At 39.5% G+C, this 27,891-nt stretch overlaps 1 protein-coding gene across 1 annotated transcript in view; it reads left to right on the top strand.

Annotated features, from left to right (window-relative positions):
- Positions 1–27,538, top strand: part of STMN2 (stathmin 2) — a 37,589-nt gene extending 10,051 nt beyond the window's left edge. Inside the window, exons 2-5 of the mRNA XM_057370106.1 lie at positions 13,191–13,286; positions 13,909–14,081; positions 23,703–23,894; positions 26,177–27,538. Of these exons, the coding sequence (XP_057226089.1) occupies positions 13,191–13,286; positions 13,909–14,081; positions 23,703–23,894; positions 26,177–26,236 (521 nt within the window). The 3' untranslated portion in view covers positions 26,237–27,538. The remainder of the gene's footprint in view (positions 1–13,190; positions 13,287–13,908; positions 14,082–23,702; positions 23,895–26,176) is intronic.
- The last annotated feature ends 353 nt before the right edge of the window (positions 27,539–27,891 follow it).

Here is a 27,891-nt window from a genome sequence, read left to right as displayed (position 1 = left end):
ACAATGCAGATTCAACTCTCATCCCTTCACACAGCCACTTCATTCTTGCAGTCCTTCACACTTCTGTGAGGCCAAAAGGGGAGGAATTGAGACCGAATTGAGACCACAGAATAGTTGTTTCCTCTTTTTTTTTCCAGTTTCCAGCACTCCTCTGGCTCACAGCATCACTCTCAGCCTGTGTGAGTCAGTCCTGTCCAGCACAAAGTGGCTTGAGAGAGAAACTGACTGTAAAGCTTGGATTTGTATCCCTCAGACACTGCTGAAGCCTGAAATCCAATCCAACTTTACTGATTTACTCCACAGCCAGGCCTGGACAGATTTTTCAAATGAAGAATCATTCCTGGGCACAAAGAAAATACAATAAGCACTTGTTTAGTTTACCAAATGCATGTATTTTTTTTCCTAGTCATCTTCACAGGAATAGTGAAATGTTTTTAGACCAAAGCTTCCCCAAAATTCAGCAAGAGGCAGCCTTTCAGCCCAGACTAAATAATGTTTTAACAATGTGATCTTCAGTGCAAGGACATATTTTCTAATGCCATGGAAGAAACAAGATGGGAAATTGCARTGGCTGACTGTGGTTGCACGGTTTAGTGGCTGAGATGTGCAAAGCCCAGGAACACCAGTCCTGCTAGAATTAGATCCTAAASCAGTGGAAATCTATGGGTGTAATAGACTCATGTTGGTTTGCACCTGATGAACCTATCTTTCTCCCTTCACAATTCCCAAAGCATAAGCTTAGGAGAAAACATCTTTATAATTTTTAAAAATCATATAAAAGCCAGGTACACTAAAAAAAAAAGGTAATTCAATTGTGCAGGAAAAGAAACTTTATTTTTATACTGGAAAAAGAACTTTATCCTATAATGAAAGAGACARAACAGGCTGTTACAAGTTGACATTTGGATTTATCTAGCTTGTGCTAATTTTAGAACATACTAAAAATTCGATGGACAATTCAGTTCTGAAAGTTTGTAAGTCTTTTATAAAGGACAGGCTGAACAACAAAAAAGTTCTGATTTGCCGCTGATGAAAGATTGTTGATGCTGGTGCACAGTGCCCTGAAAATCTCGCTATTACAAGATCTATTTTTTTTAAATTCTAAATGAGACAAACACCCTTACACTAACAATCAGTGGAGCATCTCTGCAGGGATCAGCTCCTTATGTGGTTAATTGAGTAGCAGAGCAGCATCTCTGAATTCATCAAGATTTTTTTCTGTGTGAACTATTGCAGAAAAACAGAGAGACAGAGAGGGGGATAGATAGATAGATAGATAGATAGATAGATAGATAGATAGATAGATAGATAGATAGATAGATAGATAGATAGATAGATAGATAGCTGCAGAGAGGTAGACTGACAGGGAAAATGCACTCTAGAAATTTTCAGTAATATTTTGGGGTAGGGAAAAACCCACTAAATTGAAAAACATTATAAAAGTGGGAAGGAGAAAAGATGAAAAAGACAGGTGGGTCATGAAAGACTTAATTGGGAACAATCACATTCCCTAAAGTCCATATAAATTTATATAGMATGGACATTTATGCATTAATTTTACATCTTCAAAAATCAATATGGTTCTATTATGCAAATCTGAGCAAAGCTATTTAAAACACAGGTCACTTCACTGCAACTAGTGGCTCTTGTTCTAGTTTTATTGTAGCATCAATTGTAATAAAAGTAGCCCACTAGCAAATGTTCCCTCTCAGCCAATTTAATCAACTCTGAATAATATATTAATTTCTTTGCACCATCAGCATGGTTTCCCAGAAGAGGCTGTTATTCTTTATCTTTCTTTTCTTTTCCTCATTAATTTTGTACATCTTCTGGTTAGTGCACTCAATAATATTTATAATCTATGCCCAACCATGATAGATTTTAGCAATATGATGTTGAGAGGTGTCAGTATTTTCATTATGGGGGCAATCAAAATTTGCCTATATGGAATACTAGAAGTACAAATCTGGTAATTAATAGTGATAACTGCATAGATCATATAAAGGTCATATAAAAAGATCTGAAACCCAGAGTGACAGATGTGTGTCATCTGGAAGAGTCTGGATCTGTCATTTCATTAATCTTTCCTGGTCTATTGTCCCTTAAGCCCTGTCTTTTCCCAATAATCCTTCCTGGTGGCCCTTCACTGGACCTTCACCTGTTCCTCTGTGTCCTGCTTAAATTGGGGGACCCAAGGCTGGATGTGGCACCTCAGGTGCAGCTCCAGAGCACCAAACACCTTCAATCARTGGTGACCCCAACCCTCACTGCTGATTTGCTCTCACTTCTTCTTCCTTTCTCTGTCTTCCAAACCTGGACTATTTTAAAGATTGAAGAACTAGCAAAAAAAAAAAAAAACCCAAACCCAAACTCTTTCTTGTGAGACTTTTGGAGCCAACCTACACATGCTGAATTTATTTCTGAAAATTTATTTTTTAAAAAAGTCACTTCCCCACTATCCATTCCTATTTTGGTTCCYACACTTCATCCTTCAGCATTGACAGTTATGGGTTTAGGAACCCATCATCCAAAATCTCACTTGGGCATTTGTACATTTTTTGGACTGTGGAGAAGACTAACAGAAAATTATCCCATGTCTTTCAATGCTGCAAAAATAGATTTTCACACTAGCCCCAGTTTCTAGATTTGGTGACCTGCCAAAAGATCCTCCTCCTAATCATTCTGCTGCCCACTTTTTAGCAGATAACACCAAGTGAAAAGTTGAGTTTTACAGAATCAGCTTTGTATCAATATGGTTGATGAGGGAGTTGCTGTCATTTTTGCTTACTCTGTGCAGTGCTTTCAAAGTCCATCAAAGCCTAAAGATATTATTTTTGAATCAAAGGATTTCTCCAAAGATAAATATGCCTTTGATAGGCTTCTTGCATAGAGAGACTACCTTAAATTAGGGACTACATTTATCTAAAACYAGAAATTTAATCCTTTGTAATATCTTAATTAAATACAGCCCCTTGCTCCCACACTGAAGTCCATTGAGTGGACTTCAAATTGCACAAAAAAAACATTTACATTTCTATAGTCTTCATTATGAAAAAAGGGAATTAAGCTATACACTATAAAGCATTGGAGTAATACAGTTTCCATTATCACATCTCCTTGGGTTTAAAGCAAAATCTTTCACAATTATGAGTTATGTCGACAAACAAACTCTAAAATGAAACAGTTTTATACGGAAACTCAGAAATTATTTACTCAGAGCTTGTTTTGTTTCGGCATTCAAATTTAAAATACTATTGTTAATTAACACAACTATAATGTGTGTGCCATTGTATCATTGCAAGGATAGGAATTCTTCTTTTGTAAGTAATCTACTTACATATGTCATTTACAATTGTGTACAGAAAGCAAACTARTGCCTTTATTCAAACTGATGAGACACTCTTACTTTAAAATGCCCCACAAAATTAAAATTCCATTCAAAACCCAGGAGTAAATTGGATTTTCCAGACTGTCTCCTTTCATTGTCTTTTGCATTTTGACATTTAGTCGGTAGTCATGGCAGCCAGTAAGAATGATTGTTGAGCATAAAGATGCAGTTACACATATTTGGCTTTGGGTTAGAAACATGGGAATTGCACAAACTCAACCAATAAGCTTACACAAATAAAGCTTTATATATGTATGTGATATATATATATATATATATATGTATATATATATACATATATATATATATATATATATACACACACACATATACCTTTTATGTATACACATACATATAAGATAACTAATGAATGATTCTATGTGTTTGATATTCAGACCCTATAAAATGAGTTTTCTTGTCTATATTAAATTATTTGACTTGAGGGACAATATCTACAGCCCTCACAGCAGYATATTTTCTCCTAAATGGATTCTCCTGATATTTCGGGTGTGAAAATAATTGCAATAGGGTTTGCACTCAGTGTGATGATTCAACAAGCAAGGAATGCATTTAATTACTGAAATGCAAAGATTGAGAGTCCAACCCTACAAGAAATCATAATTGCATTTATATAATACCTTACAAATACAAATTTCTACTTAGCTGATTGCCCTCTTTCTTTTTTTAATTTCTTTTTGTCTAGAGAAAAAAAAAAAGCATGTTGCAATTTATTTTGTTTATTGTTTTCTGAGTCTCAGGTTACATCTAATTAATATTTTGACCTTCACCAGTTCAAAGCACAATGTTGAAAATACTGGAAGACTTTAAAGGCATCTGCACTTTGGAAAGGCACAAGTTTATGAAGGCTTACAATCCCTATATGAGTTATAACAATGTCATATTTTATATCAGATTTACAGTTTTGTTAAAACATGTGCATATCTGAGCCAGAAAAATGGCAAAAATAAACATGTATGTTAGTGGAAACTGTCACTGTAGCAATCAATTTCTGTTCCCTTGGTTGAGGTGCTCCACAAAAGTTCAATGATGAAAAAACAGAAAAAGTGGATTTGATTGGATTTCTTACCCATTCTTTCTTAATTGCTTGCATTTCCTAAACCATTTTTGGCCATTCCTTTCCTTCATGCTGTATCGATTGTATTGCTTTCAAAACATGTGGGTAGTTCTGCTAAAATTTGCTTTCTGGAGCAGCTCAGTATGAACAATTTGACTGTTCAGCATGGAGATGAGGGGAGGAATTTCATAACATAATATCGGGTGCAAGTCCAGAAAGGATTTTCTGTGTCCAGATGCAAAGAAACAGTAGCAGAACTCCTATTTCTATTGTGAAAACTGACAATATGCAAGGTTATTTCATYAAACTCCAAGCATGATAAAAAACAGATGGCATGGAATAAAATGGCACTCAGTGTCAAGTGTCAGTGGGTGACATGTGGCCTGGTGATGCATGACCAGGAAGAGTTTGTCAAGCCTACATAAAGGAATAAGGGTGATGCAGATTTAAGTCAGTGCAAGCATCTGAAGACATCACCAGGAAAAATTGAATAAATGCCGTTCTTCCAAGAGCACACGGCTGATGGTGAGATTCAGATAAATAGAAGTACTGCTGGCAGCCAGCTCTCCCACACCCTGCTCTAGTAACCCAGTCTCAMTGTGCTGGAACAGAACCCTTAGCATGATTCATACCTTGGGGAGAGGCTGTTTGATCACAGTAGGCTGCGTGACTAAAGCCTTGCCGTTCTATTTCATCATATTTCATTTGCATCCTCCCTCGAGGGGCTGTTTCACCTGCCAGCACCCATACTGCCTGCAGCACTCACAAAGAAGCGCCCTGTGCTGACAGAGGTGTCACTTACACAGAATTCAGGAGAGCTCTGTTCCCCAAGAAGCTTTCTTACAGAACTGGTCTGTGACCTGCGGTATTTTTTTCCACTTCTGGGTTGTTTTTTCCCCAGCATTCCTTGCTTGTCTTTCTCACGCCATGAGCTCTTTGGCTTGGGGTGTTTGCATCTGACACATTTGTTCAGAAAGTAGCACAGATCTCAGCTGGGCCCCCGCATGCTCCCACGATGYGGTGACAAGATGACCTTAAGAACATACTGGGAGGCAGCAGCCKTCCCTTATACCCAGTCCTGGGTGTTCTGCTGGGTTCTCTGCTTGAGSAACCAGAGGAGATTGGAGTGCTCAATGCAAAGATTTGAAATTTCACTTCCCACCAGTGCTCGGTTCAGCACACACTGTGAACATTCTGCTGCTGTGGTGACTGAAGCCTGCATGCTGCTGAGGAAAAGTGGGCTGCTTTCAGGCAGTTTCCAATCTGTAACTCAGTTCTCCCCACCTCACACTTAGAGAGACACTGGAGAAGTTCCAGCTCCTTTCCAAGTCCTTCCCTGGTGCTTCAGCSCCCAGCATGGCCCCAGAACCAAGAYYGGCACCAATTTGTRCCCTGGAAAAGCTTYACCTCAGGGAGCTCCTGAGCACCACAGGTCCACTTCTGAGYGAAGGACCAGCAATCTGRGGTTGTCCTATTGCAGGGTAGCCCYRAAGCAAACTCCTGTAGGCTGATGCTATGGAAGGCTGGTACAGTTTGTAGCCCCAGTCCCAGGAATGTTGAGATAGGATAACCTGTACACAGCAAGGCTGGGGTGGTTGTGTTGATGAGAGCCTCTGAAAAGCCTTCTGCTTCTCTGGCCTTCAGACATGATCATCAGGACTCCTGAAAACACTGCTTTTTAGCTTGCATGGAGATGGAGATCCTGGTTCAGTGGTGCTTGCCAGGAGGGATCTTCAAAGCCTTGTTGATGAAAACTTCGGAGTGAAATATCTGACTTTTTAGGCCATTTTATACGTAACCTGTCTCAGAAGTGTAAAAGAGTTTAATGGCTTTTTGTCCTGGTGAAGGGGTAGGTCACAACCTTTCAGGCATAGATCGCAAAGGAAATACATTACACACCATGAGCACTAAATCTCATGGTGCACTAAATCTCATGAGCACTAAATTTCAGAGACAAATCCACCCATTCAGAAACTCCAGAGCTCAAGGCTTTGTTTCTTAAATCATTCATGTAAGACTCTAAGTGATAGATCAGGGGATAGGGATTTTTCCTGAGAAGAGGAAAATTAGTGATAGAATCAGACCCACAATGACAAATAGAGAATCCTTACTACTACTCTAACAGAAGTCCTAAGCTAAAAGTAAAACAGGTTTTTCTGTAGTTTGCTACAATGCCAATCAAAAGAAACTGCTGGCCCAATGTGCAGGTATGTAACAAAACCAACAAAAGTACTCAAGCAGACAAGGTGAGCCAAATAAGGAAGATTATTTCCTCCTGGTCTTGTTGTCACAGTCTATTCACTTTTTCCACCCAGTCCACATTCAGGAAAATTAGTTTGTTTCACATCATCCTATAGCTGAATTTCCAGAGTCATTTTTGCTTCCAGTGAATACAGAAAACAACAGATAACAGAATGGTTCCTGGCTGGGGTTGCCTTAAAAAATTTCAAACTTTTGATATTTGCATGACTTTCACACTTACGTGATAACAAGAAACTTTCTGTGTYTCTGGTGGCCTCTTATGAAGGTGGGTGTAAGTTCAGAACCTTGAACATCAGCTTCCTGCCACATCATCTGCAGTACTTCTCACTGCCCATAAGTTAAAGAGTTATGTTCAATTAACCAGCAGGAAATTAGGCTGGTTTTGGACTACTGTAGCCTTTAAGTTCATTCCTTACTCTTCATCCTCCCCATTGTTTTCAAAGTCTGTTTTGGTGACTTACATCCCTCTGGCAGCAAAAGCTCTATGGGAAGAAAATTGGGGMAAGGCAGATGGGATGTGGAGGTATGGAGGGAAATATGGGGAAGGGATGCCCTGTAAAGGCAAAGCAGACTTTGGAGAATCTTGTCTTTTCCCCTTGTAAAGAAAAAAATCTCTGGAGTTTTTGGGTCTGCTGCATCCCTTCCACACTAGAAGGAAATGTGTGTGCTTTTATTTCACTGAATTGAAAGCACAATGTGACTATGGCAAAACATCTGCATCAGTGTTTGTTTTGAGTGACCAAGACAAAGTTTTTTTTTCTAATTCAAAAAAAAACCTTAGATCAAAATCTCCTTTTGGAAATGGGCTTGCTTTCACTWGACAAAGAAGTCCCACAAACTCATGTCATAGGACCTTAATAGTCAGGGTTCAGTAAATGGGCTTTCTCTTTTTTTTCAGCAGTGAAAATTGCATACATTGAAATAATACAAAATAACAGCTTTACATGTTAACATTCTGAGATAAGAAAGTGAGAAAAGACATTTGACTAACCATAAACTGTAAGTGAAAATTAAAGACATGATACATGAAGTAGTCCAARAAGCCATAGTCATGATTACTGATAGATTAAGTTGTACATTTAGGAGCAATTTTTAATCAGACTTGTGCCATTCTCCAATCTGCATGTTTGCATGCATTTTTATCTCTGCACCATAGGTTCAAGAAACCATTATTGGGCATTCTTTCCATAGGCAAACAGGTTCTTGTGCATTCCATGGGATGGGTTTTCCAGCCAGATYCTTATTCTGTGGAAGTGGTATGCATGCTTTTGCACTCAAGGGCTCGATTCATCATTCTCTGGTAGTGCTTCTCTCTCCCTTGACTATAAACTAAGCTTTCATTGTTTCTCCAAAGTAGCTGCCTTAAATAATAGCCAGCAGTAACTAAAGTGAATCGCAGGTTCATAGATCTCAGATATGACAAAACTGAAATGATACCTAGAATCCTTATTACTTATGCCCCATCTTGAGTTTTAATTCTCTCAGTCCCTTGTGCTTGTCCCAGTCCTAGCCCACCAATTTAGCACCATTCATSAAGTAACTTTCTTCAAATACCTAACCAGCTATGGGGAAACAACCCAGTTGTTTTTATATAACATCATCTTGTTTGACAGAAAAAGATGCAGCACATTACTTAAAAGGGTYATTAAAAAAATATGCAAATTACTGCCCAACAGAGWGCAGCTGTTGGTGTTTACAAAATTACACAACCTAAAGCATTGTCTTGACAAACTAAAAGCTCCAGCACCTCAGAGAGRGCATTAACAAAATGACATTTGTAACAAACCACATTGTCAATAATATCCATCAGAAATCTATATAAAGGACAGGTGTGATAGGTCTTCTCTACCTGTGTTTCATGCTTAATCTTACATCTTAATGCTTAGTCTCTTCAGAGGAGTAAACTAAGCAGGATTTCAGTCTCAGAAAGGTGACTGYCACACAGGTTCCTGGCAAGGGAGCACAGGGCTGAGCTGTGTTATKGTTTCCATGTTTTGACCATGGGCAATGTGCCAGCTCCCTTTTCCTTTCAGGTGTGCAGAACTTCAAGAACTAGTTGGCAAATGGTACTTGAAATGTCAAAATAAAATAAAATTATACATTGATACAAGTAGTGTATAAATATTAATATATGTGATTAATATGTACACATATTAATACATGTATATAATATTTCTTCTATGCAGACTGGATTCAGTAAGGCAAAAGGAATCAACACATTTGCCTTCATCAGATGTTAATTATAAGTAACATTTGCACTTTTCTCTCTTCCTTCATRTGTTAAAAATAGTCTTGCTTATGAATAATGGTCTCTGCTGTGACACAGCAATCTGTCTGAGCTGTGCTTTGCCAAGGAACAAAATGTGACCCAAATCGCCCATGGCCCGTCAGTCAGGACAGATTTTCATTTTACAGTGTAAACTGCAAAAAATTCCTTGTAGCTATTGGATAACAGATGAGAACAGACAGGCAGGGTTTAGCCGTGCTTTCCTTATCCTTCCTGTTTCTTCCAGCAGTAAATAAGTGATTGCTGACTTTTAMWGGCAGCCATAGTACTCTGCCTTAGYAGCTTCATTCATTGGGCARGTGAGCTGCAGGACTGGCAATGGACTACTCATTAGGAGAGGAATATGGGATGTGTCTGAATAAACATATTACTTGAGATCAGCAGAGCATTTTCAAAGGGGATCATCAAAACAACCCAGCTGACTGTGCTTTGGTTCACACATCAGAGTGATCTTGGAGCACACACTAGTTTATCTGATAGTTATTGAAACTGGAAGGTGTATAACAGCAATATATCTGCTCTGCCCCAGGCTCTAATGGTTGTTCAGACCATGAGACCAGACTACCCCAAAGAAAAGATCCCTGAAATTATGAAACATGGGCATGAAATCCTTAGAATTTTTTCCCTCTGCTGTCCTTCCCTTCTTGCTCATGGATTGTAGAACTGGAGACCTTAAAAGGCCCTGAAGGGAGACCAGGAAGGACCAGCAAGGACCAGCAAGGACCAGCAAGTAGAGCCTACCAAAGAAGACCATGGATGTTCACTCAACACAGGGAGTAATTTCACAATTTCTAAATGCAGCTGTTAATGCCAGAAGTTTGAGAAAAGGGTGAAGCTGACTTAAAACAGTAGTATTAAGGTACATTTGGGACTTGTTTCAAAAAAAAAAAATCATGCATTCTTGAGTTTCAAAGCCATCTGAGTTCATTCCTCTCTGAAGCTGTCATAGCTTTTAGGGGCATTTGATAATATTGCTAAGGCTTTCTCTGCAATATGAGGAGCTTATTTTTAAAAATTAGATGAGGTTCTGGAATAATCACACTATTTTAGAATTTAAGACCTATGAATACTGGTATAGTCCCAGCAAAACTACAAGAAACATTAATACTGAATTGTCTGGTTYTAGCAAAAATCAGTGATCTTAATGCACATAAACATTTAGATCTTGCTGTGTATAATGGAAAATATTCTGTTGCCATCTTTTGTCAACATCATTCTTTCCTAGCAATTTCCCTATCAAAGCTTTTGTAGTGTTACGATTAMCATCATTTACTCTCCTTCATTTAACTTGTGCAGTTAATGGAATGATATGTAGCCTACATGACTGCACAAGGAGGTGTATAATTAGAGAGCCAGTGGAAGCACATTTGGAAAATAAACTTCATTGCAATCACTGCTTATCTTCAAGGGTTTTGAAAAGCTCYACAGTGAGGCAGGTAATTTTTGTGCCTGTTTCAGGTTACAGAGGAGGTCCTGTGCAGATTGCACAAATGCTGTGCTGTTGGTTGTCTGGTCTATGTGTGCTGCTTTCTGAATAGAAGGATGTTTCTTTTCGASATTACAGGTTGGCAGGGCTAAAACACTAACCCTTATGCTTTGGAAAAGTACAGTTACATTCTTTTCTAACCTGTGTGACATGGACCAGCCACTTTAATCAGACCATCAGCTGGGCTAACATTACTGCTTTCAGCTTTTTAAATGTATWTTAAGGAAATGTTTAAGGAAAGGAGAGCTGAACAAAGCAGGGCTCCCGTTAGTCACTGCTGAACCTGATCAAAGGGAACCTGTCATCACAATGTTGATGCTGGACACCAGAGGGGATGTGTACCTCTTCAGGTTCTTTGACACCCTCAGCCCTTAAGTTTTCAACAGGAAAAGCAGTGTTTGCCACCATGGCAAGTTGGTTGGTTGCCAGGGCTGGAGAAGCCTCCAGAGCTGCTGTGAGTGTTCAAGCCAAGTTCCAGCTGTGGTTGAAGGACTCACTAGGGCAAGTGGAGACTAGATCAATACCACAAAAAAACAAAACGTAATTCTTKTAAAGGATGGAAAATCATTCTGTCAGTGGCCAGAATGAAATAAGACAGTGATTTTGCCAGCATGCCTCCAGTGCAGCTATTGCACTGAAGGAAAACAAAGCTGAGCATGTTCTTATCTTTCTCCTGCTGTGTTTTGCAGATGGCAAGCTGGGGAAACAAACACCTTTCTGTAATAATTTTAAATGCTGTTAGGAAGCAAAACATATTCAATGTCAAGCAAAGATAAAAAATATTAACAAAGGCCCAAAAGGCAAGATTCCTAGGGTGCTGCTTTATATGCCTTTTTCTACAAAGACATTTCAAGGTATAAATTTTGGCAGTGATTCAGCAGATCTTGTGCAAGAWTCAGCTTGTATCAGCAATGACTGTGTCTTTCCCAGTGTCCATTTTCTTTATGTTTAGCAACTGCCAGGGTTTGATGAGTACCAATTCCACTTGCTGCTGGGAAGGATGCAATTCCAGGGATCTGGCAGCTGGCTGGGCAAGCCTTCCTCAAAGGAAAGTCTGGAAAATCACATCCATGTGCTTGTTGGATGGAGGGCTAAGTGAACAATTCATTAGTTTAYCATTATTCATAATTCAACAGATATCAGCTAGACATGATTTTTCTCTTCAGAACATTTTTGAGTTGSTCCTTGCAAGTTGGTACTTAGGTTTCAAACCAAAACCTTGTCAAGATCAAGCTTCCTCCACAGCCTGAGTTCACAGAATGCAAAACCTTCAGTACAATCTTGTCCTCAGATGCTGTTTTTTACCAATGATTTCTGAAAAATTCTGTCTTGTTTAGGTGAGTTTTTCAAGGTACAGGATTAGAGGTCCTCGTGCAAAGCTTAATTAAGTAAACTAATCCTTTACTGGCTAGAAATTTCTTCTTGAACTGTGGATCRTTCAAATGCCACCATACTGAGCAATACCCAAAAGCTCTCAAGCTCTTATCAACCTCAGGGCTCTTTCTGAGTAGGAAAAGCAAAATCAAAAACCACAGGAGCATCCACAAAAAAGGCTGATTGAGAATTCCATGCATGTCCACAGTCTGGATCAAAAGACCATCTGATTTTCCTTTAGCAGCAACAAGGGTTAATTTKTTCTAATCTGTTAAGTACCATACTTTCAATCACACTTGTATTTTAAGCCACATTTTCACATGCTGGCAGCAAGTGAGTGTCTGCCTCTCTAGATATGATACCGATAATAGCCGTGATTTGTGTGTCAAGATGAATTTTGAAGCACCCTGCCATAGCATCCACGCATTTTGGAGTGTGGGCAGTGGGCAGGGGATTGCCCCAGGACCTGGGGGAGCCAGCTTTAGTCTGGGCTCTGTCATTGACTTGCCAAGTGACCAAGTACAAGAGTGTTTTTTTGCTTACAAGCCTTTAGGAAGGGTGAATACAGAATATTACGTTATGGTTAGGTATTGGCATCACCAGTTTTAGACCTGTGACTCTTCAGTTCATGACTGGGGCTTACAGGGATTACAAAGTCAGCAAAGATAACACTATAAAGGTAAATTACAGGGGYTTTAATTACATTAGCTGATGCACACTAGATATGCGTGTGAAAGCAACGTATTTTGGCCAGTAAGTGGGGAAGGAAAAGCTTTGTTTCAGGTAGTTAAGCATATTAAAGGCATTATGCAAAGGATTTGATAAATGTATCCTCATTTCTGGTTTTATTTTTAATTATCTGGATGACATTTTCATTTGTACGATAATGTCTTTAGCATTGGCCTATGGCAATATATGGCCAGCTTTTCAGAGCTGTGCTCAATTGCATTTGGATACGTCAGAGAAATTGTAAGAGCTTCATKTCTCTCCACCTGCCAGGAGAGAGTGCAGTCATGGCACTCTTCCAATGCTAAATGCATTTCCTGGTAGCCAGAGTCACTTTCCATAAACCAGAGAGGACTGCCTGCATTATGCCCAAGGCTGAGGTCATGGAGAGGACCAGCAGMCATCTCTGCAGCTCTGAGCATCTCATTTGTGATTTGATAAATGCTCAGTGTTGAGATGAAATAGTTGAAAGTAAATATTCTAGAGAAATCTAGGTGGGTGATAGAATTTGTTTTCTGGTCGCCAGCCACTCATCTCAGCTAGAGATTCACTAAGGAAGAGTGAAGCGTGCTAACGAGATCTCTCCTTTCAGCTTACAAGGAAAAGATGAAGGAGCTGTCCATGCTCTCGCTGATCTGCTCCTGTTTTTATCCGGAACCTCGCAACATGAACATCTATAAATATGATGGTGAGTGATGTTTACTGGAAATCATCCTGCAGGTCAGAAAATGTGCAAGTGCTGGGAAACTGCTCAGTTCACCTCCTAGGCCACAGTGTTGGTTGGTGAATATTTTGCTGATTTAACAATTTAATTGCTGGTTTGGGCTGTTATTTTCTACGGGTTGTGCATTACTCATGATGCTGGATATTGTTCCCAGTAGCAACAAACTAAACTTTTTAAGTTAGCCCTCTTATACTGAAYTGTTATTTTCCTACTCCCCATTTGAGAATTACAGCTCTTCATAGCTGACATAATTCCTGAAGTAATGAAAAAAAGATGAAAGCGTGCTTAAAAAATTAATCAGCTTGGGCACTGCTTGCAGGGGGTGTGAAGTGGCACAGAACCCCAATAAGCTTCCAAAATTGCTGTAAATTTTTATCTTTACTAGATTAAGGTATAATTAAGCTATTACAGATAAAATGGAATGTACTCCCGAGAACAGTTTTCAGCCCATAATCTGTCATTACATTTAAAATGCCCAAGGCAAAGTTGTTGAATCGTTTGTCTGTGCTTCTGATATCAGTGCTGTCTCTCTCCTCAATACTGCTGATGCATTGAAGGACTTATAATTTCCCACCTTATTGTGCAGACATGGAAGTGAAACAAATCAACAAACGTGCCTCAGGCCAGGCCTTTGAGCTGATCCTAAAGCCGCCATCTCCAGTCTCAGAAGCACCACGAACTTTAGCTTCTCCAAAGAAGAAAGAGCTCTCTCTTGAGGAGATCCAGAAAAAGCTGGAGGCTGCAGAGGAGAGGAGAAAGGTATCTTTCCTTTAAAAAATAATTAGCCATGGTTTAGTTTACAGAATAGCAGTCGAATTTCCTGTCCATTTCCATGTTTTCCATTGCCATCACTGACTCACCTTAGCCTTCATGGACAGCAATCATCAACATGTTTATAGAAATGAATTAGTTTATTTTCTTTCAGCAGCTTTCAAGCAAACCGTACTGGTTTCGATGTTGGGGAGGTGTACATCACTTTCCCAAAACAGAGATAGATTCATTCAGGGCCAAGAGGCCTCAAATGTGCTTCTTACTGTGTGAATGTAACTAAATGGTGCATTTAGGRCATCTGTAATGGTTGCTCAAAACCRGTGCAGTTCTTGTYTCTGAGTTTCMGAGATGGATCTGCAGGTCAAGCAGATGCTCTCTGGKCTGCCAGATCTGGACTCCTTGTGGTATCTGTGGGAATTATTCACAGGGTCTGCAAGAGACAGCTAAAATGTCTTATTTTTGCAACATAGCAGAATACCAGCCCTGAACAGAGCGAGTTTGGGGTCATTCATACACAGTTGAGTGAAGACATTAGCACAGCACAGCCACCAAGAGGCATTTTTAGCAGTTTCGATAGTGATGGAAATTGGCCTTGTAGGGTTTTCCACAGACTAAGTCTTCCCCTCTTTGTGACCCTACCCATAATGATAAAGCCCTGTTTCATAATCACTAAGTTTGTYACATCGCATTTAGAAGAGTTGGCACACTTTTTTCACAAAGGTTGGAACAAAGGCTGGCACACAGGCAGCTGGAAGCACACATTAACTTTCATCRTGGCTGATGTGTTGAAGAGGTCTTTGTTTTCTCTAAGTCAGAGCTAAATCAGTTTGCTTTTACTTTTTCCTTTTTTTCAAAGAGAAAAATACAAACTCCAGATCAGATAAGTCAGAGGAGGACAATGAGACACTCACCATAGCCAGACGGATTTGCCAATCTGAAAATTATCAGTGTCCCATATAGGACAGCAATTATGCTGTGTTGCACCATTTCAGGAAAGTCACGACTAGCAGCCGTGACCACAGAAAATCAAGATTGGTAATATTTTCTCCTGCTTAATTTATGTTTCTTTTTGCTCTCACACAAAAGGAGAACCACATAAGCTTTAGGAGCTTAGGGCTTTCTATGTCCTTCACCCAGGAAATCAMTGTTATTTGTGGCATATCATCTGGAATAGTTAAATAGGCATTAGAAACCCCTTCCAGCTGCCCATGGAGTCCCTGGTTTTCTGAAAATGAAACAAGCTTATATGTATCTAAGCATTTTATTTATCTTTAAATGATTGGTTGCAACTGCCATTAACAGAATTTTTCCAGATATCGTCAAAAATGCAATACAGAAGTTCAGGGGCAGCATCTCTGCTGCAGACAGCACATGGATCAGATCCAGGAAAAGCAACTCCATTCTCTTTCACTCCTGTCACACCAGATCAGGGTCACTGCCAAGAACCCAAGGGAAGGATTACACTGGTGTAGGGTCTGATATGTGTCTGCTGAAGTCAGTAGGTCTGGGTTACTGACAGGTCTTTGAAACCTGGCAYTCAGTTTGGATTTGCAGTGAAACCTGGCTATTCTGGGCCTCACTAATTTGAACAATTCATCTAGATGAGAACTGCAGCGTTGCTAATTTTGCCATTTTTGCTGGCTCACTAACAAAGACTCTGTGGTTCTAGTACATGCTTATTAGCATTATCAGTCCTCTTGTCCTCTCAAATAAACATTTCTGCCAGGGTATTCATTTCAGTAAGAGGACTTGACTCTATATGAAAGGAATTTGCATTTGCACTAGCACCTGCTGAGAAAGATGAGCTCTCACACACATAAGTTCTGATATTCCCCAAAAACTCAGTCTGTTAAGTTCCTCTGTGCCGAGTGCAAATGTTCAAGTAAAGRTACAGACACAGAATGAAATGACAGCAATTCAAAAGATTGATATTATGAACATACTTGATGGAAAATACAAATTTAATGTTTCAGAGATTTCTTTCCATTGATTTCATTACTGTTCATTTCTTCCTAAAGAAAAACTCATTATGCAAGAGAATGGTAATCAGTGATAGCAATACAGACACCTGCCATTTCTTCCCTTGGTACTGTGTTCATTTTGAATGAACATAAAACTGAATTATTTTAATAGACAAGATCCTCCACATTAGCATTGCAGCAGAAATTGCTGGGAAAGGAAGAAAGAACAGAGCAAAATGCTTCTTTGAATCACTGTTAAATCCCCGGTGCTCTCACATCTCAACTATTGACTTCATTTTTGCCCAAAAAAAGAGCATAGTGCAGAGAAGGATAAAAAAGCAATTAGTGGAACAGAAACTATTCCTTAAGAAGATAAATTAAACAGTCCACTTTTCAGCCTGGAAAGAGACAACAGATGAAAGATAAGATAGAAGTCTACAAAGTCATGAATGGTAATGAGAAGATGAATARGAACAATTATACTGTATTTCACACAATCCAAAGAGGACAAAACACTCAAGGAAATCATCAGACAGCAAYTTCAAAAAGGAATCATCTTCTCATGCATTGTTTATTCAAAGTATATTTGTTATCACAGATTGTTTTGAGGCTATTAAAATATTATTTCATTCAAAAAAGATAATAGCAAAATAATTAGAGCGCTACTTTGTAAAAAATTATTGTATTAATGGAACTTGTGACTGAAAAAATATGGAATTTGCCGACAGATTTGCTCAACTTCATCTAGAGCTTCCCTAAACATCTTGCACTATTTGCTCCTAGACAAACCAGGCAGACATTTCTGACAGGCAGCATGGCAGTTATTATCCCACTTTTCAATCTATGAACAAAGGCTGCATGGCCATTCTAGATCATGTCCTTCCAGCTCAGTTCTAATTAAAACCAAGTATAACTAATGGATGAGAATTGCCATTTTGCAAAAAAAAATCACTAATGTATTTTACACTGCTTAGGAATTAGGTTCTGCTCTGTTAATTAGGCAGTGTTCATTAATAAATTTTCAACCCCATGAGAACATCTGGAGAAATACTTGTACTTCAGCAGTCTCCTGCTGATGCTTTTTCCAGTTTATCATTCTTGTTTATTTCTTTGTAAGGTTTTACAGGACTCTTTGTTCCTTTTCTCCCCCTTTTTCTCTACCTCACTTGGCAATCATGACCTCATACACTCAGAGAGTTTCACCTGAGGCTGGTTTTTTTTGGGGGTTTGTTTTTTTTTTTTTGCATTACACAGCACAGCTCATTTGGGCTAGTTTCAGATTTATCCTTTCCATTTATAGAATTTTCTTTACAGCATGTCATTATTATCCCATTATTTTTTTTGGCATATGTGTGCTATATTTTCCTACCTTGGTGGATAATCAGAAAGATCTTTTCATCCTTCTCATTTAAAAAATTAGAGCACTGTGACATTGTATGCAGCAGAAGTTTTTCTTATGGAATATTTAATATTTATCAATTTTTATCCACTGGCYTTGAATGTTCAGCTGTTATTATTCTTGGTGCACGGACTTCAAGGGGCAAATGTCAAATTATATATTTTTATTGCCCATTTTCAATTTAATCACTAGCAAAAAAATGAAACACTAAAGGGATGAGCATTTCTAGTACTAGACATTGGATTATAGGAGAGAAACTGTATGTAATTAAATCCTTTTAATGGCTTTGTATTGGGATGAAATTGAATCAAGCTCACCCCTAGAGCATAGTGTGACAAAGAATGCAGGAAAATAGTCATGTTTTTTACCTTCATGCTGTTGCACATAGACTTACATCTTCATGAGGTTTTCATGCCATTACAATGAAATGCCACAGGACAAGCCTGCTGTGCAGGGCCAGGCTGCCTGTGCTACTCACAGCACCAGCCAGAACAGGGCAGCTCTGCCAGCATCGGGACCACACTCTGTGTGGGGCTTCAGCATCCAACTCCCCTTTGAGCCAGTCCCACAGCCTGCCCAGAGCAGCTCTTGATACTCCTGATCCATCCCAGCTTTGGCATGGAAAAGCCATCCCTGCTTTACTGCACCACACCAGAGGCTGATGGGGAAAGGAAAATTTTGCCAAGGCAGGGAAGGTGGTAGAGCTGGTAGACCTGGACATTGCATGGCACCTGCAAAACTGCTGCTCCAGGTGAGAGGCAGAGAAGGGGTGTGCACCTTCCCTGTCAAAAATGGAGCTTTCTTCTTCCATCTCATTCCTGCTCTACTTTCCCACCAAAGTTTTAGCTGAGAAGGATGGGAATGAGGATAGGAAGTGCCCAAGRCATATTTCTGCTGTCTTGCCCACCCACTGATCTCCCTTTTATTGCTGCTGGCCCTCAGCTGGGCTGCTGTGGAGAAGGAAAAGAGCATGAAATGTTTTTCCATGTAAAGGTCCCAGTAACAGGTGTAATCAGCACCAGAAACAGATGCTTCTGTCACATTTTGGTTTACACCACAGTGTTTTTATACACWGTGCTTTAATCCTAAGTTTTACAAAAGATAGACAAAACTGCAAGAAGTTTTGTGGTTCTTAATATAAAAAAAAATAGCCTGTGGAATACGTGCCTGTAGGAAGATGTTTGCTACAATCTAGGAGAGTATTTGGTGTCAGGCACCAGGATCTGTCTCAGGGCATATGGAGCCATGAACACACATCCCAATGCTGGCAAACATTCTCTCCCCAGTCTGCCACAGGTTCTGCTGCTAATGAATGATCATAAGACAATTTGAGATTGATCTTCATTAATTTTATAATGCCAGGCCTCAAGCTGCAGCAGACCATGAAGACAGAGAGCTCAGGTGGTACTTCTTGCACCCCCCAACATGCCTTGTTCACCCCTACAGGTCACAACCATGAAAACAGCAGTTTTGTGCCAGTTGAGGAAGAGGAAGTGGGTTTTCTTGAATCACAATATGGAGGGGCTCTTTTTTTTTTTTATTCCACATCACAAAGGTTGYTCAGTGACAGACTGTAAAAAATAAATTTAAAAAAAGAAATGCTCATCTAAATTCAGGCAAAATTTTTCAGCATCTAAGCTTCACTATGAGCAGAACTTCACCCGTAGTTACAGCTCAGATGTGCCTGAATCTCCTGCCACTCTCCTGACTCTCTATTTTGAGTTTGTTCCCATGCTTTTACCAGCATTTTCCCATGCTGGAAAARATCCCAGCCTCTGTTCCTTCCCTGAAAACATCAGTACTTCAAGTCACCCTACCTAGGCTTCACCTTGGCATTTACATTGCAGTAGGAGCCTTTACTCCTGTCTTCACAATCTGCTCCATTAATATCTATGAAATACACAGTATACTCAGGAATACCAGTGTTATTGAAGCTTCTTCTGAACAACTGCATTGTGAAAAAAACCCAGTCAGTGAATGACTGTGTTGCAAAAGGGGAGCTCTCATCACTGGCAGCGTGTCTCAGACATCCTAGTAACTAAGGGTACTGGTGTCTGAGGCTGAACGCATTCAAGCTGAAATTCCCTCTTAAAAGCAGTTGGCTGAACCCATTTCTTGCTTAAGAGTAATAAAGCATCACTTTTATCTCCATATAAATTACTTCAGTCTGTGCAGACTGATAGATGTTGGAAAATAAAGCACCTCTTACTCAGATAAGGAGAATTTTCTTCCTGTGAGTAATAATTAAGCATTGTGTCTCCAAAGCCATTTTCCATAACTAATTTTGCTCATGAAGTGAGTATTYAGTATTTTGCATCTGTCTCTGGCCAGCTAGGTAACAGATGTGGATTTCTTTTTAACCACTCATCTCTGAACACTAAAGATGTAACATGATCCTTTAAAAATWTGATATGAACACCACAGGAGTTTGSCTGCATTTTAGCACAGCAGTAKGTTTCTAGGAGCAAAGGTATCTGTACCAGAAATGTCCTCCAGTATTTGTATTCCTCCATATTTAAATATTAACAAATAAACATTTTTGTTTCTCCACCTTAAGGGGGCTTGTAAATGGAGGGAGAGTTATTTTTTCCAAGGGTAGACAGTGGTAGAATAAGGYTTTAAAMTAGAAGAGGGGAGATTTACATTAGGTGTCAGGAGAAAGTTCTGTACTGTGTGGGTGGTGAGGCAGTGACACACGTTGCTCAGAGAAGCTGTGGGTGCCCCATCCCTCGAGGTGTCCCAGATCAGGGTGGATGGGGCTTTGCACAACCTGTTCTAGTGTTAGATGTGAAATGATTCTTTATTCTGTGATATAACATTAGGTGCTGCAGCTGGAGCTGCATTGGTTATGCCTTTTTGTATTTAAGAAGTCTTCTGAATATTCCCCCCTAAGTATTGATTTTTTTTTTTTCTCCACCATTACATATTTTTCCTTATTTCATCCCATTTGCAGACTTTTTTTTTTATTTTCTCACCATAGCTGTATAAGAAACACCTACCATAAGCAGTTTACAACTATGTTAGAACATAGACTATCAAAGATTTGAAAATCCCCTTTCCAGCACTTCAAACTGTGTTGAAAATACACTTGAAAGAAAACCTTCCTATGTATCAAAAATCCTGCATCACTGTGGAACTGTGTGAGTCCAAACACAGCCATTCCAAAGCCAAGACAAAGGGAGTCTATTAATCCCAGCTCCCCTGGGTATCCATGGTCATTCATTTACCCTTTTCTGGATGTGCAGTAGACTTTGAACAGACAGGGTGGCCAAGTTCCTCTGCCAAATGGGTTGGAAACAGAAAATCATTTGACAATCCAGTACAAACACACACCAGCCGCCTTCCAAAATTGTCGTGAGGGGATTTCAGAATGCTCTGAACACCAGGGAAACAGGCAGACTTACAGCTGGGGTACAACACCATTAGAGAGGGACATCACTCTAAATGAGACTCTACCCTGTGGGCGTTTTTTGGCAGTAAGGGAGGTTCCTTTATTTTGAAGAAGACCTGGGTACCGGTGATTTTTTTTCACTCAAAATTCCTCACAATATGCCATTTAAAACATTGCAAAGGAAAATCGCATTAGGGATTTACAATCAACCTGAGGCCTGATTCAGCTTTCAAGCAGTCTCTTACTGGTGCCAATGCAATTTGCATCCAGTAAATACTGAATTAGATTATAAGGATTTTCTTCATTATCATGAATTAGAGGGTAAATCACTTTTGAATATATCGTCTGCCACCATAGCATCCAGAAATGTGTGTACTTTGATACGAAACTCTAATTTTTCACTGTTCTCCAGAATTTATGATAAAAAATAGTTCCAGAAGGCAAAGAGCTTGAATGGAAGAAAACAAATCCTGAAAAATGGGCAAATGCCTCAGAGTCTCAAAGGCATTTTGCTACCTCTGTTGAAAGCCAATGTTCTTTTAAATAATGCTGCTCATATGCGTAGTCCAAATCTTACTTTTTATTAGTGCATGGTTATGTCCTTGAAAATGTCTGTTTTACAAATCTGAAGAGGTCTGATTTTATAACATATTGTATATGCATATTTAAACACCGTGAAATGTTAGCYTTTCAAATTAGCGAGTCACTTCTTAAATGTTTCATGGTAAAGGAYACTGCAATTAGTCTAATAGAGTCTCTTCTATTCAAACTCCCAACAGGAAGAGAAATAGGTTCTCAGATTTTCCATTACTTTTAGATAATTTAAGCAAAATGTTCACAAAATTCATATCAGCAAGCAAAATTTAATGATTATAACTTTTCCAAAAGTAAACAAGAGACTGCCAATGAGTAGTAAATTAAACAGAACATGCAGAATAACTTCACAAGCACTGGCCAAACTGGGCCACTCAGTGGGGAAGCAAGATGAAAATGTTTCATTATTTCAATTTTACATTACATTAAAACTTTTAAAATAACTTTTTTACATTTTGAAATTACCTACAGTTAAGAACTATTAAATGCTAAGTCTCYGAAATCATATACTTTGCTTCAAAATAATCTACTTTCGTTATATGATCATTAATTTTTTATATTTTTATTAAACTTATGGGGCTTTTATGATTTTTTTTTTGAGTTGCTCTACAAAATTCCTTCTTTGCCCAGCTCTTCCTGTCTTTGGCTCATCCTCCTTCCCTACTTCACCAGTGAAACTCCCTCTGCTTTTGCCTTCCTCTCTCTGGGGGGTTTGTTCCCATTTGCAACATCTTTCATCGGGCACAGCAGAGTCAAAGATACGGAAAATGCTTTCTCTATTACTGAGTTCAGCATAAGCTGTAAAGGAGGGAAGAGCCAGAGAGAGCCTCAGGGAGGTACCAACAATTTCAGGAGACCATTCCCACCAGCAACTGTTCCCAGGACCAGTTTGGGAACTGAGCCCATACCTGCAACCAGGCCAGAGGCAAAATGCTTTAGGTGGCCAGGATGGATGGAAGTGGTTCTCTCCTGTGGTCTCAAGCAAGCCATTACAGCCTTTAAAGCCAGATATATTTTACTCCAACATCTTGCTGCAAGATGTTCTGAATAGTCTTTGGAGCCTTTTCTAGAATCTGCTTAATTTGCCTCATCAGTTCATTTGGCTTTATGCATATCSTTCCTTCATTAAAATATTTGTTTTCTCCTAGCTGGGTCTTTTCATGTAGAAGAGCTGCAGCCTTTTTCAGTCCATTTAAAGCCACAGGACAGAATTTAATRGGTTTCATTACTGATAATTGTAATTAATGGTTAAAGACCTTAATTTAGGTCTTAAACTAAGTCATTTTTATGGATGACAGAGGCAACAGTGCCTTGTGATGAGCACTGAAATACACATTTAGTGTCCTGGAGCCTTATTTCATTCTCTGTTTGCTTTTGCTTCTCAAGCTCTCTCTTATTTATTTTATCCAAACGTGTATGATGTTGTTTATTATTTCCAAATAACTGTCTTTCCAACTAGACTTGCCTGGAGAATGGGCCAAATGCTGCAAGTTTTTTGGCATCTTTTCTAGGATTAGTGGTTTCCTGTTAGCAATTTGATTTAAAATAAATAACAAAGCTTACACTTCTGAGCTATGAGTTCATGAAGARCACACTATTGAGTATTGACTGCATCTGTTTAACTCCTATTCACAGTTTTATCTTCCTTGGAAACTACAAACTTCCAAGTAAAAAATTTTGTTATTTTCTGTTCAGTAAAATCAATTTTTTTTTCTTTCTAATCAGTGAGATGAATCCAAATATAASTGTCATGGGGAAAAAAGCTATTTTCTGAATTAATGCTGCCTGTCTTTCATGACAACAAACTTCCAAGCCTGTTATTAACTATTCAAGCACATTAAAGTAGAGTCCATCCTGGGTGAATGTCAGCATGGTACAATCTCCCTGGTAATTTCCCTTGTAGCTCTGTACATTTCTCCAACCCCAGGTCCCCATCTCTAAAGAAAAAAGGCCAACAGCTAAAAAACTGCAGCTGTCAGAGACTGAGCAACCACACAGCAATCCCGACAGCCCAGGGCAGTAACACAACAGCATTTCTTGTTAACAGAAGTGCTTCGGACATTCCTCTGCTGCTGCCTTGGGCGTGCACCCCACATTYAGCCATGTTACTGAGGCTGATCAGGTTTAGTCACAAAGTGATCTTTCCAAAAAAAGCAGCAAACTTTACACGGTTTCCAAACTCAGGGAACTGTCGCCCTATGACAACATGCTTTGCTCCACGTGAGTGCTTCCTTTCAGCTGCATGTCTTTCTGCTTGTTTCCAGTCCCAGGAGGCCCAGGTGCTGAAACATCTGGCAGAGAAGAGAGAACATGAGCGAGAAGTGCTTCAAAAAGCTTTGGAGGAGAACAATAACTTCAGCAAAATGGCAGAGGAAAAGCTGATACTGAAAATGGAACAGATCAAAGAAAACCGTGAAGCTAATTTAGCTGCTCTTATTGAACGCCTCCAAGAGAAGGTAAGCACACCACCACTCCTCACCTTGGACTAGAGAGGGAAATCTAATCAATATTTTGCAGAGATGTTGTGCATAGTCCTTATCTCAGTTGATACACTTGAGCTATTTTTAAGTCAGAGCCCCTGATGCCTGTCTGAGCCATCACTCACTTTGGAAAAAGACTGAGGTGCTGCAGCCACACAATCACACAATGGCTGAGGCTGGAAGGGCCCTGTGGAGATGATCYGGTCCAACCCCCAGGCTCAAGCAGGGCCACCTAGAGCCAGTTGTYGAGGACCATACCCAGGTGGCTTTTTAATATTTCCAGGGATGAAGRCTTACATTCTGCTCTRGGCAGCCTGTGCCAGTGTTCAGTCAATGAAAAAGTATTCCCTGATGTTCAGTGGGAACCTCCTAGGTTTTAAGTTTTGCCCATTGCCCCTTGTTCTGGCACTGGACACCACTGAAAAAATCCTGGCTTTGTTCCTTTCATTCAGGTATTTACAGACATTTGTAAGATCCCCCAGAGCCTCCTCCAAACTGAACAATCCCAGCTCTCTCAGCCTTTCCTCACAGCAGAGACTGAGAGATGCTCCTTAATCCTCATGGCCCTTTGTTGGACTGCCTCTAAAGAAAGGTTGATTTTTAAGCTTTTGAGAAGTGCTGTGAACAAATGAAAGGTCACTTGTGTTTAGATTTCAGCTTCTAAGAAAAGTCACYGATCAAATCAAACAATTGCCCTATGTCTGTAATTCTTGGTTTCTCAGAGGAGAAAGATGAAAAATTATGGGGAAAATTCATCCACAGTAAAAGAGGTCTGTCCTTCCACCAGTCTTGCAAGGAAGAGAGTAAATTTTCCTATGAAAATCTTTGGTACAGCCAGAGAAATACAGGGAATCACAAACCTCACATGCAGGATGAAGTGTGCCCTTCTCCAAACATGTAAATAAAGATTTAGAAGTGTTAWGAAAAGATTAATTAGTTCTACATGAGTGATCACTTGTTTCTCTCAATAATGAACTTTCTAATGTATTAGTGAATCAGCTAAAGAAAATAGCTCTCAGAGGATTTCAAGGAGATCTTCATAAGCACYTCTACATCTTTGATGGAGACAAAAGTCTATGAGAGCAGGAAAGAAGCAACAGAATCCAAAGGATGATGTTACAAGTAACTRCGCAAACAGGATCATTCTTGAGCTTAAGAACTATATCCAGATTACTTGACATTTTTGYATTAGCTTAGTTTGCAGGCACATACCCCAAAGTTAATGAAAACAAAGGAAAAAGCCAATTAGTCATCCTCAAGGTCCTGAAGGAAGTGGGAAGGACAGCTGAAGCATCTCTCTGTCCTAGGTTAATGCTAACAGACTGTAAAACCCCATTTCCACATAAATATGATGGCATATGTGCTTGAAACCCAAGGAGGACTTCTGAGGAAAGATGACTGTAACTCACTTGGCAACATTTGTACTGACCAATAATTAAAAATATAGTTTTGCCAACACAGAAGTGAATCTTTGATTTACAGAAAAGGAAGTGAGAAATCTGGATCTTCAAAAATTGCCCAGAACTGTGGGTGCCCCAAGGTATTGTCAGCTAGAAGCTGTGGCAATCAGGGATAACTTCTGCATACTGCAGCTAATAGGAACACCAAGGAGCAAGTCCCTTATAAAATCTAGCACTCACTATTACAGACCTATCAAGGAGGATTTACAGGTTCAGTTGGTGCAATAAGTGGTATACTTCATCACAGCTAGAGAAAGAATTAAGAGGACAGGTAGCTTCAGTGTTTGGACTAAGGAGAAATTTGACATRTTTGGGTTGACCTGTGTCATCCAAACTAAGTTCCTGGATCTTTATTATGGTTCCTAAATGCTGCAGATAACCAAGTAACTAACATACAACATGCTGGAAATTAATTCTTGACTCATCCTTCCCTATATTTAGGTGAATATCCAGGAATTCAAAGGGCCGATGTAAGCATGTGGCACATTTTGTGCTGGAAGTAGCGCCTCTCTGTGTGACCCTTTAAAATGAAACTCTTTGAGTTGCTGAGGGTTATAGGGCCATAGCAGATGAAAGACTGAGCTCCAGAGCAATAGAAAGCAAGCACAAAACATGCCTCTGGCTGGTCTGGAGGATCACACCACTCCTGAGCTTCTTTCTTTTAAAGATAGTTGTGCTGTGAAACAAGTGTTGCACAAGCATCAAATGCATGACCGAAATGGGTTGTCAGCATGAACCTCCCTGGGTGGGTGGAATGAGAAAAAGATTTGATTTTTTTCCCTTCTTGATGTTTTCCAGGAGAGGCATGCTGCAGAGGTCCGTAGAAACAAGGAGCTCCAGGTGGAACTGTCTGGCTGAAAACAGCGATGGTGGATGTGACCCATCCCCACCATTAGTAAACTCCCCCTGCCTATATTATTATGGATCATGCGATATCAGTATGGGAAATGTATGACGTGGTTTAAAAACAAAAAAAAAGTAAAAATCAAGAACTCAATAAAAAACTTTAAAAAGAAACAAAAAAATAAAAACAAAAACAATGCGGTCTCTTTGCAGAATGATTTGCTTGATGTTTAAAAAACTTGGATCTTATTTTGTAAATACTTACATTTTTGTTAAAAAATACAATTATTGCATTATGCAAGTTATTTCATAATCTTACATGTCCTGTAACAGGCTTCTGATGTTGTCTATTTCCACTGGGTTGAATTTGCTGGGTCTGTTCATTTGAAGCACCTCACGTCTGATTCCGTTCCCTGCGACTTCTCATTCCAACCCACCATGAGGTCAGTAGTAGTTCTATGGTGCTAGAGACCAGTCATTGCCTGATAACCTAGGCTGCTTTGCCATCAATAAGCTTTCTTCAAACAGTGACTAGATCACAGGTATTGTGRCTCCACCTTCAGCCGTCCAAGACAAAAGGCTCTTAAAGTGGTTTTTCAAATGCAATTTATGCTGCAGGACTCTGTACTTTGCTCTATAATTGAGGGGGAATGGCCACGTGGAGGGTTTGTTGCTTCTGCTTTTTGAGGTGAGAGGCAACAAAAACAGCCGTGCAACAGAATGAAATTAAGCAAGAGCAGTTTGAGACAAATCTAAGAGGCACATTGTAACCATCAAGCTATGACAAATTCTGGATGATGCCAAACAGCCATACAAATGCTAATTGTAAAGTGAGCTTAATTCACCACTTAAAAATTTATTGACAGAGCAACTAATAGATAGCATCAAGTGGCTTTATCTGTAGGTGCCATGATCTRTGATACTTAACTGATGCTACCCCATTACATGTGCAATAGTACAAGAGGCTGACGACTATTTCACCGGGAACCCATGAGCCAGTTGTTACCTTTTATTTTTTTTATGACACTGCTGACTTCCATTCATCATGACCTTTACTCTTCAGTGTTAGCCAACCCTACCTAGTGACAGACATCTAGGACTAAGAGGGCTGAAGCAGGAGGAATGACTAGACAGGGTGCTTGTGCCAAGTACAGTATCACCAAACCTAACACATCGTCCCCAAAATAGCTGCAGTTTTGAAGTTGTCCCTACCCCCTGGAGGTTGCTGCCTGCATATTCTACTCTTCATTAGTGCTATTTTCCTGTATGTCATTGTGAGCAAGCTGTGATTAATAAAGAATTGGGGTTCTGTGAACTGAAAAAGGGCTTGTTTCTTCTCTTGCTCCGTCTCTGGCATGTGTGAGGGGAAAACATAATGCAGCCATAAAAGCGTGGAAATAAGACTAAAACAACACCTGTTAATAAACCAGGCCTATTTCTCTGSTAATAGCACCTGCTATGCATTTCCAGTGCTTTGGCTGGTTGTTTTTAAAGATTACCATATAAACTGAGCCTTTTAATGTGGCCTCTAGCACTGAGTTTATTAAAAAGAACTAGCTGCAAAYACATGCACATGCAATCCTTAATCCTGACTGAATATTGGGGAGAAAAATGGAATTTGGGGAAAGAAAGATAAATAATGTAGCTCTGGGTACGTACATCGATAACTA

This window comes from Malurus melanocephalus, unplaced genomic scaffold, assembly GCF_030028575.1.
Source record: "Malurus melanocephalus ecotype Western Australia unplaced genomic scaffold, MMel_1.1 scaffold_119, whole genome shotgun sequence".
In the NCBI taxonomy this organism is placed as follows: Eukaryota; Metazoa; Chordata; class Aves; order Passeriformes; family Maluridae; genus Malurus; species Malurus melanocephalus.
Note: the sequence above shows the minus strand (reverse complement) of the source record. Positions and strands in the feature narration are given on the sequence as shown.